We start from the raw sequence: 12,677 nt of genomic DNA on the forward strand, positions 1-12,677 counted from the left end.
CTATGTCTTATGGTCTCAAGCTTATTCCTTGCCCCAGTCACAAATGGTTTGCCAGGTGGGATTGTCATGAAGCAGAATACATCAGACACAACTGTCACAACACAAACAAGGTGGAATGCTATTTTCTGGTTCCGCACATGATCTGATTAAAGTCTTTAAAGAAATTAACAGGAAAAGGCAGGGTAGGTAAATTATTGCCACTGGTTAGGGATCCTAGATTTAGGAGGCCCAGTCTGAGAATTAGGGCCAGACTGTTCAGGGGAGGTTTTGGGAAGCACTTCGACACACAGGGTGGTAGGTGTTTGGAACCCACTCAGTGGATGCTGGACCAGATGTTAGTTTTAAATCTGCAAGAGATGCATTTTTGTTCAAGTATTAAGGGATATGGCCAAAGGCAGGTATAGGGAGTTAGGCCACAGATCAGCCATGATGTCTTTGAGTGGCAAAACAGGCCTGAATGGTTAATGGCCTACTCCTGCTCCCACATGCACAGGCTGGGATTTGTTCTTCACCCATACGTGCTTAGAATTAGAACATCAAGGGTTGCTAAGTGCAGAAAGGGAAAGTACTAAACAGCATCCAATTAATGTGTTTCTATTTGCACAACCTGTTTATTTGAATTCCCAGCATGCTTACCATTGCACATGGGCCAACCTGTCTGATACATTTAGGGTTGTGCATGCAGCTTACAAATTGTTGACATCCGATATTCTCAGGAGAAAGTGAGGACTGCAGCTGCTGGAGATCAGAGCTGAAAAATGTGTTGCTGGAAAAGCGCAGCAGGTCAGGCAGCATCCAAGGAACAGGAGAATTCTCCTGCTCTTTGGATGCTGCCTGACCTCCTGCACTTTTCCAGCAACACATCAGATATACTCAGTGGAAATCTTTAAACATTTGCTTTTTGATGTTACTGGGCCTGAAATGGTCATTTGCATCATCTTGGTTTGGAGCTGTTTGTCTCTAGAGTCAATTACTTCCATACAGGGTCATATAGAACATCACAAATACTTTCGTTCCGATTCTCTGTATTTTAGATTCAATTAACAGTTGGATCTGAATTTAAAACTGACTTTTGCAATGATCACATAACCATTTCAGATATAATTGCATTACTGCATCTGAGAATGAATAGCTACAGCGAGTTGTATTTGTGTAGCTCTTTGTATGCAAAGAAAGAGCTCTTTGCGTAGAGGTTGCAGAAAGGGGTGTGATAGTTGGGAGAAGGGAGTTGAAGAAAAGCCTTCCAGGTTGTCTGTGAAAGGCCAAGGAAGATGAGGTAGTGTGGAAGGAGTGACATGGAAGTGTAAAGTAGCCATAGGCTGCCCCCCATTAGAAAGAGAGAGACAACAGATGAGAGTTTAACCTGAGGGGGATTGCACCTCCAATGGGCCTTGAGGATCAGGCGATGGGGTCTCCATGGTGATTTCCATGAGTATGGGAAACGAACACCCTCCCCAAACTACACTCTGCATGAGTGTATCCAAATATCCCTCCACCCGCCTCAAATGACACCCTTGGTACCACCCAGTGAAAATGAGCTTTCTCAACACAGCCAGGTATTGAACCTGCGTCCTGTCACTCTGCCTCTATTGCAGAGTGCTTCGAACAGGTTTAACAGCACCAGGAGAACATGCAGCTCATTGTGTCTGAGTCACTACTTTGCACAAGTGATCTAAAACAGACCCTTGTTTTCTCTCTCTGACCCTTGCTGTCTGTTTTAAAAATGTATTCATTGATTGCCCAAAATGTTGTGGCCTCTGCTTGAACCGTAGCCTGGTTCTTAGTCCAACAGCACTCATTGCAACCAAACTTGCTAAACTGGTTGCTAAGACAATAATTGTCTCTTTGGGAATGTTGACATGAATTTTCTTTCCAATTCATTGTTTTCTCACCTTGCACTGGTTTGGTCCATCCCCAGACTTGAGTGGCTGGGATGGTATGGGGCGTTTGTCTGTTCAATGCTGTCAAGTGACATGTCCATACATGTTTAAAATGGAGAGAAAATCTCGTTATGTAGAAGATAACGAAATAACTTCCACTTGTTTCGCACCATTGCAACAGTCGAACGTCCCATGTGCTTCTCAGTTATCCATATAATTAGCACTGAACCAATTAGTTTCTGGAACAAGTGACCGGTAAAGTTGGTCAGAGTGGTAGGCTTTGAAGACTTAAGGAGAGGAGGATACCCAGAACTTTAGACCCAGAGCTGGAGCCGTTAATATTGGGAGAACACAAAAGGCCAGAGTTGGAGATCTGATTCTGGTGTCAGTTAGCCGCCCCTTCTCTGTCGAGTTTATCTTTTGACTTAGCAATTCAGTTCTTGTTTCTGTCTTCCTGCAGACACAGCTCCAGTCATAGCAGCTCCCTCCATGTGGACCCGACCACAAATCAAAGACTTCAAGGAGAAGATCCGGCAGGATGCGGACTCTGTCATCACGGTGGGCAGGGGGGAGGTGGTTACCGTACGGGTGCCTACTCACGAAGAGGGCTCTTACCTCTTCTGGGAATTTGCTACAGACAATTATGATATAGGCTTTGGTGTCTGCTTCGAATGGACAGATTCTCCCAATACCACAGTGAGCGTGCATGTCAGTGAGTCCAGTGATGATGACGACGACGATGAAGGTATTGTAATCACAACCTCTGCTTTGTTGGGGGGAGGGCAGGGGAGGCTGTGAGGAATCAAGGGAATGTTTAGCTGCTTGTTACATCTTTCGGTACTTTCATCGAACATGGAAGTTGTGTCGTGTTCCTCATTTCAGGCGTTCCTACGTTTAAGTTGTTACGATGCTCAAATGAGGCGCAAATGAATGCCTGGGGTCATTGGGTACCCTCCTCAGGAGTGAGAAATCCCACTATTTTCTGGTGTCTTTTGTCTCCTATCTTCCTAGCCCAGGGACACTGAGACTGATTACAGCATCCAGTCTGGCTGACTGGTTCGCTCCACCCTGGGACCTTCCTGCATCCTGAGGAATTGTCACATTGTGCACGTTGTTCAGGCGAGCTGTTGTACAAAGTGCCTGCACATATACTACAAGGCTGCTCTTGCCTTGTTTGCATGGCTCAGTTTGATACCCACCAACTGACTGAACCCTGCTGCATTGGAGACATGGTGCAGGAAGATGCCAATCTGTCATGGCACTGCCATCTAACTTACCATAAACCTCCATGGCCCTATATTAGCAAGCTGCGCCTCAGACTGAGGCCCAAGTACATCGAGAGGTTGCATCATATTAGGCTTGGCAGGAATATCCAATAGTACTTTGTGAAATAATTTTGAAATGCAGTGATTGTATGACCATGTGGGAGTGGGGGAGTTGTGCGACAATCAGTCTCACTGACATGTTGGTCTTCCTTCGCTGTTGGCTGTAAGAACAAGGTCAGCTCGAGACAGACTGCTCCAGTTTGATCTTTAGTGGTGGCCTGTACAAATAGGTGGTGCCTGTATTTAACGTTCCACCCGAGATGAGGCAACCTTGCTAGTGTGTTACATCCCTAATAGTGCGCTGGAATTTCAGCAGTGATTGTGTGGCCCTGAGTCCAAACTCTTCAGGTCCAGAGTGAATATCAGAACGGTTTAGTTGCAGCTCCTGCTTAGTATTTACTGCCTGGGCCGATGAACGACAGGACTGGAATACTAAATGTTCAGTGTGAAAGAAATTCAGACAATACAGGCAAATGTCAGACGGAAATAGTTCAGAGGAGACCCGATCTGAATGGTCCTGCACCTATCATTCATACTCAGAAAATAGAACTGCAGAGCATCTTATCCCAATATAACTGAATAGAACTCTGAACTTTGAAGCTAAGCTGCTGCCTCACTTTAAGTACAGTGTTGAATGGAGATTTTCTTGCAGGCTGCATTTCCAAGCATTGTTCCTATTGTCTGGAAGTTTGTTCGCTACTCCTCGTTACATAGCAGCAGGAGCTCAGCGGGTACTGATTTTGGCGTTTTGTTTTCTTCCTCCTTCATGATGTGGGTGTCACTGTGAAACCAACATTTATTACTGGACATAAACAATCTAGTCACTGTGTTGGCTTTTGAACTCTACTGAGGCTTGTTAATCCAGGCTTCTGTATTGCTCTTCTAGCTAGAACCATTGAGCAATTTTATCCCAAAGTCAGAAGTTATGTCCCAGAAAACCCAGCTTACAATGTCGGCTGGCACTCTGGTGCAGTACTTTCAAGTGAGATATTAAAATAAAGAGCATTTCTGTCCCCTCAGATGAAACTAAAATATCTCCTGGCACTATTTTTGAAGGAGAGGGGAATTATGCCAGAGTCCTAGCCAATAATTTAATGCCTCCGCGAACTTCTAAAAATGGATATTCAGGTCGTTATCGTAGTGGGAGCTTGCTGTGGACAAAATAATGGCCAGATTTCCATTGTTAGAACAGCGACAACACTTTGAAACTGTTCATCGCTTCTTAAGCCTTTTTGGGATAACATGAAATTGTCTGGAGTGGAACTGAGATTTTTCTTTTGAATATGGGCTGCCATTTCAGCTTTTGGGAGACATGACACTGGGAGAGGAAGTGGGTGCAATAGACCATTACAAAAAATCTCGCGCATTTTGCCTTTCGTCCATGCCCCAATCCCTAACTATTGTACTGGAGAACCCAGCACATGAAATGACTGACTCTGCTTCTATTATGGGAGCAGGGAGATCCCACTCATTTCCCCAAATAGCAACGGTAAGTCAGTGAGGTTAGCATCTTCGGACGCCAATCTTGACTGTTTCTTGATATATAAAAAAAGGATGTATTTGTAAACTTTGACACCGTCTTGTATTGTTTCTTGCAGATAGTCCCAATGAAGTAGAGAAAATCAAGAAGGAGGCCAGCAAAGTTCAGGTAGATGAGGTGGTACCGGTCTACAGACGGGATTGCCATGAAGAGGTGTATGCTGGGTCCCATCAGTACCCAGGCAGAGGGGTCTACCTCCTGAAATTCGACAATTCCTATTCACTCTGGAGGTCAAAGTCTGTTTATTACAGAGTTTATTACACCAGATAAAACCAAGCTAGCCCACGCTTGGCTCCTGCTTTTTGTTTTATTTTGTAAACTTCGATTTGCACATTGTGCATTGAAATAATTATCTAAATTGTTCTATATAATAAATTGGGTGAAGGATCTTCTACTGCAGTAATGAAACTGACTGCCAGGAATTGGTTTCATTAGCCGCCTTCAGAGTCATTGCTATACTCAATTGTTGCTGGTACTGATAACCATTTGTATGTTGCATCATGAGTGGTTAATGCAAGCCTCTGTAGCCTATAAAGTCTAAAAACCGAGGGTAGTTTAAGAAATGCTTGGCTGGATGCAAAGAAATCACCTTGTCGGTCTGCCCCTGTAAATACCTCTGTGTAGTTATCCCCAGGAAATGTAAAAGCAGCTTTGCCTGTTTTGCTGAACCCTGGTGTTCAGAAGTCTCAGTTGGGTTTGCTTCGTAAAATGAACCGCTCGTCACTAGAACTGGGGCTGGCATTTACCACGAGATGTGGTCAGGCTGCAAGTTGCATGGTGTGAAAATCTGCGATTGAGTAGGGAAAGGTGAATTAATGGTTTGTGAATGACCGCCCTTGTGCCCAAAGCATCTCATCAGTCAGCTTGTTCCTCAGACAATATTTGGCCCTCTGTTCATTCTGCCTAAACAGAGGTGGGACTTGTGACTCCAGTCATCCAACCTTTAATTTTTTGTTTAGTTTTTAGATTCAATTATATGGAAAAGCTTTGATGCACTCAGGATTTGAAGTCCCCCTTGGTTAAAAACATTGTCTTGGTTTACCTCTATCCTGTTCAGTCCCGATAACGTGTTGTCCCACTCAGTAGGAGGGATACCTGGGGCCTCTTAGAGTTACTCTGTACAGCAGCCTTTCCTCAGTGTTAATGAGCCTGGTTTCCTTGGAGACTTGCTCCCTGCATTGAAAGTGCCTCTTGAGACCCCAGAGCCATTTACCTGAGCTCTTCAGCGGATGCCTCGTTCTAGAGGAGAGAAGATAATGGCCAATGGCAGACTGGTGGGATTCTGTGGCTGTACGTAGCCATGTTTTGCTGGGGTTTTTTTTTATTTGTTTGTTTGAAAATTGACTTCACAGTTTGGGAAACATCCCTTTTTTTAAATCTCCATCCCAGGTATCCCTGACCAAAATCCATTCCATGCCACGTGATAGTCAGTTATGACACTGAGCAGCTGCATTTTCTGCTGTACTAAGTTACTTGATCTTGGCCACAGTAATGGGGAAGCTGTTTCCCCTCAGTGTTTGGAGCTGAGCTCACAGATGTTTGACATCCTCCTTACTGCCCAGTGATTCCCAGCTGCTGGTTTGTTAGGTGAGAGCAGGGTGAGCTTTCCTGTGTTGTCCTCTGTGCTTCATTATTCTGCTACCAGTCTGTCTGGACTGTGCAGGTAAGGGTTTTTATTCATGTACACCAGTTTGTCATGACGTTAAGCAGCTGGTAAAGAATCAAGGCACAATCATGCTGCATCCCATCAGTCTGGCCTCATTGACTGGAGGTGGAGACTTGAATCCAGTTTAACAAGTGAGTTGCTTGAGCACGGGCTGGCCATTGCACAGGAACTTTGAGCAGTTTGACCTGGCTTTTGCTTTAACCAATTGTTGACCAAACCCCTCCTGGCACAGAGTATCTAGTCCACAGTTCCTTCTTACAACCTTCATCAGTTATGTGCAGTTGTGCTCATTCATAGAGAGCGAGAGACAGACAGATAGAGAGAGCGTGAGCATCCAACAATTAATTGTTGTGTTGAGAGGAAGGATTAAAGCCAGTAGATCAGAAATAGTGAGCAGGCTTCCCTCCATTGTCCTCATTGACATGAAGGAAATAGTATCGTGTCTGACAGTTTCAGTCCTTGTGACACAAGAAGCCTCTTGCTTTCTCTCCTCTCGATAAGGATTTGCCTTTTGCTATTTTTATTTTTCAACAAAGCTGTTTATCTCCGGGTATAATGAGGGTTACACATTATATTGATCAGAAATGCTTATAAACTTGATGGATCTCCCATGGTATTGCCCACTTTACTGATCCTTTCTCCCTGTGGAGATGGTGAGATTGGCAAATTGAATGCAAGTTTTGGGTTCTAAGGCGGAAGGTTGCAGCCTGTGCACTTTTTTTCTGAAATGTAAAAAGTTTGCATCGATTTGTGAAAGTTAGATAGGGAGGCCCAGTCGAAGTGTAGACTTTCCAATATATAATTTAACATACTAGCATCTTATTCAGCTGATCAGGGGTTGCAGCTTGTACCTGGAGAACCTTGTTGTCACCAAAGCATCTTAATTAAGAATAGTTTCAGATTTCCTTTTGAAATCACTTCTTTCATTTCTCAGAGTGTGATTCTGTTGTACCGGTATAGCTGCGACCTGTACAGTTCTGAGATGGCAGTTGTTTCTGCAAGTGCTTTTGTTTTGTTTTCCATCTCTCTCACCCTCTTATATAAATAATTGTTTCATTAACACTTGTATATAATGCTTCTCTCTCTCTCCCCCAACCCCCCCCCCCCCCCCCCCCCCCCCCACAATTTCCTTTTTGTGGATTGTATTTACTGCTGTTTTCCTCATTACAGGCACCACCAACTGTTTTATATATGGTTTGAATTAGTCTGATTTTCAGTGAAACCGGAATGTAATGGACACTCATTTAGCAGGGTATGTTGTTGGAAATGTGGCCTGATGTTCTGAGCTGTTAGTCTGGCAGAAGTTTCCCAGAATATTAAACTTGGAAAGATTTTATTGCTGTGGCTTTTTTTAATGACCAGTGCAATTTTGGAAACAGTTTCTTTCAATAATCTATTTAATCTCTATTAAACATATGTTTATCTGTACTTTTTACTTTCCTTCCCTTTCTTAGGAAATAAAATGCTTTTCTTTTGTGGGTTTTGTCATTGGCTTGAGGTTAGGTGCATCACCACTGCATCGATTTTTCTCTGTTCTGGATGGCTACCAGGATCGGTGTTAGAACACATGGTGAGCCTGGGAAATGTTAACAGGTCGGGTTTGTTCATGTATCCTGCTGTATCTGTCAAATTCACTTTCACTCCTGTCACGTGGGCTGTCACCTTGGACCACAGGCTGCGTGGTCAAGATTATTCTGCAGTGTAGGAGCTTTTGAGCACTAGGAGCTGAGATCAGGTAAGAGCTGGAGCATTGTACGCTGAGGGGTGACCATATAGAGGTTTACAAAACCATGAGGGGCATGGATAGGATAAATAGACAGCCTTTTTGCCTGGGGCGGAAGTGTCCAGAGCTAGAGGGCATAGGTTTAGAGTGAGGGGGGAAAGGTATAAAAGAGACCTAAGGGGCAACTTTTTCACACAGAGGGTGGTACATGTATGGAATGAGCTGCCAGAGGAAGTGATGGAGGCTGCAACATTTAAGACACATCTGGATGGGTATATGAATAGGCAGGGTTTGGAGGGATATGGGCCGGGTGCTGGCAGGTGGGACTAGATTGGGTTGGGATATCTGGTCGGCATGGACGGGTTGGACCGAAGGGTCTGTTTCCATGCTGTACATCTCTATGACGCATGCTGCATCCAAAAGACTAAGAGCATTGTGGAATACCCCACACACCCCTCGCTCAAACCCTTCTCCCTCCTGCCGTCTGGCAGAAAATACCGGAGAATCCGTTCTCTCACGGCCAGACTGTGCAACAGTTCCTTCCCCCAAAGCCATCAGGCTCCTTCACACAGTCCGATCGGGCTCTCTTGCCAGTCTGAAATTCTTTGCACAGCTTCGAATTGCTGCTGGAAAAATGTCTTATCATTCGTCTATTGCGCAGTAACTTGTGTGGTTTGCACTTTATGCTGTGTCATTTGTGCTGTCCATATAACACAGTCGTTCCTGGAGGAACACTGTCCCCTTTTCACTGTATCGGTTGTGTATGGTAGAAATGACAAATAAAAGCTACTCTGCTCAAACCACTTCCTTTGGTGGAAAGTTCCACAGATTTGCCACACTCTGGGTGAAGAAATTGTTGTCCTAAAAGGCCTACCCAGTTTCTTTTGACAGTAATCGAAGGTCAGTGGGAACATCCTCCAAGTTTACTGTGTCTATTCCTATGAGATCTTTGTTCCTCTAGGCTCCAGTGAATATAATCCTAACTGAATCAGTGTCCTACACCAGTCCTGTTGTCTCAGGAAGCAGCCGGGTAAATCTTTGTTGTACTCCCTCCATTGCTGCTCCTCCTTCCTGAAGAAGGGCTCATGCCCGAAACGTCGATTCTCCTGCCCCTTGGATGCTGCCTGACCTGCTGCGCTTTTCCAGCAACACATTTTCAGCTCTGATCTCCAACATCTGCAGTCCTCACTTTTTCCCTCCATAGCTGGTTGATTTGAATGAGTGTAGTGCCTCTTGGTTTTTGTAATTGTTTGAATATGTGACACCGTCCAGGCCTTTGTGAATAGGTGATGATGGATCACCCTGTTGACCTGGACTGAGGGGGCTCGGGGTCTATCACACCGGCTTCTTACTGCGCGACATTTGTGATGAAGGCTCTGGCTTCTTCTCTATTGACGGTCTACATTAATGACTTGGGTAATGAGACTGAATATGTTGTCGCCAAATTTCTGGCAATCCAAGGTGTGGTGAAAAGCAATTTTCAAGAAGGATGCAGTCTTTAAAGAGATGTGTAAGTGGACAAAACAAAAATGGCAGATTGGATGTAAAGCAGGAAAGTGAGTGTCTACTTTTGTAGAATAATAAAGCAAGAGTATTTAATGAAAGACTAGATTTAAAAATATGTGGTTTGCTGGGTGAGTGTATGGCAGTTACACAGTAATTGCTGTCGTGGGGATAGCTCCTGATGAGTCAGTTGTAGTCTTTGTGGAATGGATGCACCCACTACCCTGTTAGGAAGGGAATTCCAACATTTGACCTGATGACAGTTAAGGAACAGTGATATTTCAAGTCAGGTGGTCTACCTTGGGGTGGGGGTGGGGCTAGTTTTGAGGTGCTCTACTGCCTTTGTCCTAAGGTGGTAGAGGTTTGGAAGTGTCTGTCAAAGGAGACTTAGTGAGCTGTTACGTACTGCTGTCCTTGTCTCAGTAGCTGGGGTGGGGAGGTGAATCTTTAAGATGTGGATGGGTGCTCATCAAATAGATCGCTTTGTCCTGGATGGTGTTAGCTGCTTGTTGGAGCTGCACCCATCCAGGCAAGTGGGGGGGATATTCTATCACACTCCCTGACTTGTGCCTTTGTAGATGGTGGCAGGCTCTGCAGAGTCAGGAGGCAAGGTACATGCTGCAGTATTCCTAGCCTCTGACCTTCTCTTGTAGCCAAGGTGTTGAATAGTGAGTCCAAGTTCAGTTTCTAGTCAGTGATTGGCCATTGATATTGTACTATAGAGGGATCTGGCTATTCTTGTACATGAGACATAAAAATTAGCCAGCAGATCCAATGAATAATTTGAAGGACAAACAATGTTTATTGTAAGATCAAGGATTGAGCAAAGTTATTCTTGCTTCAGCTGTACAGGGCATTAGTGAGACCACAGCTGGAATACTGCTTAGTTTAGGTTTGATGTACTTATTTAAGGAGGGATTTGTTTGCCTTTGAAGCTGTTCAAAGAGGATTTCCTGACCTGTGCCGAGGGGCTTGTCTGATGAGGAAAAGTTGAGCCGAATGGGACCTGTGTTCGTGGAAGTTCAGAAGAATGAAGGGTGAACCTGTTTAAAGATGTACAATTCAGAGGGGATTTGCCAGGTTAGATGCTGAGAGAATGTTTCCAGTCTGGGGGCAACTAGAGCTAAGAGGCACAATTTCAAAACTATCCCATTTGAAGGGAGGATGAGGAATGTCTTCTCTCATCAGCTTTGATAGACTTGAGCAGTGACGGCTGGGACATTGAATATATTCAAAGTTTAATTAAAGTTTTAATGGGCTAAGGAGTCTCAGGGTCATGGTGGGCAGGTAGGAAAGTGGAAGTTAAGACCACAATCTGGCAGTGCCGCCTCTGTGAGCCAAATACCGTATCCCTGCTCCTGTTTCTTATTAACTTATCCAGAGGAATGAGAGAGATTGGATGGCACAAGTTCTCAGATCCAGCCAGAGACAAATAGCTATCTATCTATCCCACTCCTCAAGGAGTCTTCATTTTTTAAATCTATTTTGAGGCAACTCAAAATCCATATCCTCTGGATTTGTTTCCTCACTCTGTGGGGTAGTAACTAACACCTGTTTCTCCAGTTCTTTCTTTCTGATATAATTGAGTTTCAACATGTTCACATGACATACTCGATGCTTTTTTTTTTCCTATCTGACATCTTTACTAAGTAGTTCACCTGACTCCACTTTTTCTCAATTTGATGGGGGCCACTAAACCTAGCTTTGAAGGGATCTCCTATCATTGGTAACAGTACGAACACGTCCCCCTCGGATAAAAGATCTGAGACATCAGAGTCTCCGAGCTTTTATCTGTAACCTGCTTCATTCTACACTGCACCCTCTTTCATTGCTGTTCAGCTAATTCTATTTAATCTCTCCCTCAGCTCCGATAAATAATCTAATTATGAGATCTTTGACTTTGGTCCTGTCAATTTTTCTTTAATTTCAAAGGATCTCACTTCATGCCTGAATATTAATTCGAAGGGAGTAAACTGAGGAGATTCATTTGGGGCATCTCTAACGGCAAACAATACGAATGGGATACCTTTATCCCAATTATTCGGGTAATCCTGACAGGATGCTCTCAACATGCTCTTCAAGGTCTGATGAAATTTCTAAAGCTCCCTGGAATTCAGGATGATCTGCACTGGATTTAAAGTGCTGTAGACCTAAGCTATCCATAACCACCTCAAACAGCCTAGCAGTAAAGTTTGACCCTTGGTCTGACTGAATCTCTATGGGTTGCCCAGACCATGTGAGGAAGCTCCTCTCCCACCTGTTTAACCTTGATTCTCCGTAATGGAATTGCCTCCGGAAATCTGGGAGACACATCCATTGTGGTTAACAAGGACTGGTTTCCCCCTTTTTTAGTTCTCGGGAGAGGACCTACACAATCAATTATAACCCACCTCTCTGGGTTTTGTGACTTTTCTTTAACCCCCTCAGGAGCCTTGGCTGTATGAACCAACAAAATAACCAGTGGAGAATGTACTGAGGGATGTCTTCTGGAGGTGAAGTATGCAGTAAGAGTGGTACTAGCCATTGGACCATAAGCAGTAGAATTGGGTAGGCTGTTCAGCCCCTCGAGCCTGTTCCACCACTCAGGGTTATGGCTGATCCAACATGCCTCAAACCACTTTCCTGCCCTTTCCCCATAACCCTTGATTTCTCAACTAATCAAGAATCTGTCTCAGCCTTAAATATCAACAAGGACTCTTCCTCCTCATCTCAGGAGAAATTCCCCCTCCCCTCCATTTTTTTTTCTCCCAGCATTTACCCTGCCAAGCCATTTGAAACATACACGATTCTTATTGTCATTCTTCCAATCTCCAGTGTTTAGTCTTTGCTCATATGACAGTTTCCCCATTCCAGAGATCACCCTAGTGAACCTTCTCTGCACTGCCTCCAATGAAATGGTATCTTTCCTTTATATGAAGGGACCAAACCTGCTCTTAATACTTTGGATGTGGTCTTACCAGCAATAGACAATAGGTGCAGGAGTAGGCCATTCTGCCCTTCGAGCCTGTACCACCATTCATTATGATCATGGCTGATCATC

General features: G+C 44.3%; 1 protein-coding gene across 1 annotated transcript in view; it reads left to right on the top strand.

Moving 5' to 3' along the window:
- Positions 1-7,747, top strand: part of acbd3 (acyl-Coenzyme A binding domain containing 3) — a 49,874-nt gene extending 42,127 nt beyond the window's left edge. Inside the window, exons 7-8 of the mRNA XM_072550767.1 lie at positions 2,341-2,625; positions 4,804-7,747. Coding sequence (XP_072406868.1) covers positions 2,341-2,625; positions 4,804-5,015 — 497 coding nt within the window. The 3' untranslated portion in view covers positions 5,016-7,747. The remainder of the gene's footprint in view (positions 1-2,340; positions 2,626-4,803) is intronic.
- The last annotated feature ends 4,930 nt before the right edge of the window (positions 7,748-12,677 follow it).

This window comes from Chiloscyllium punctatum, chromosome 3 (assembly GCF_047496795.1).
Source record: "Chiloscyllium punctatum isolate Juve2018m chromosome 3, sChiPun1.3, whole genome shotgun sequence".
Taxonomy (NCBI): domain Eukaryota; kingdom Metazoa; phylum Chordata; class Chondrichthyes; order Orectolobiformes; family Hemiscylliidae; genus Chiloscyllium; species Chiloscyllium punctatum.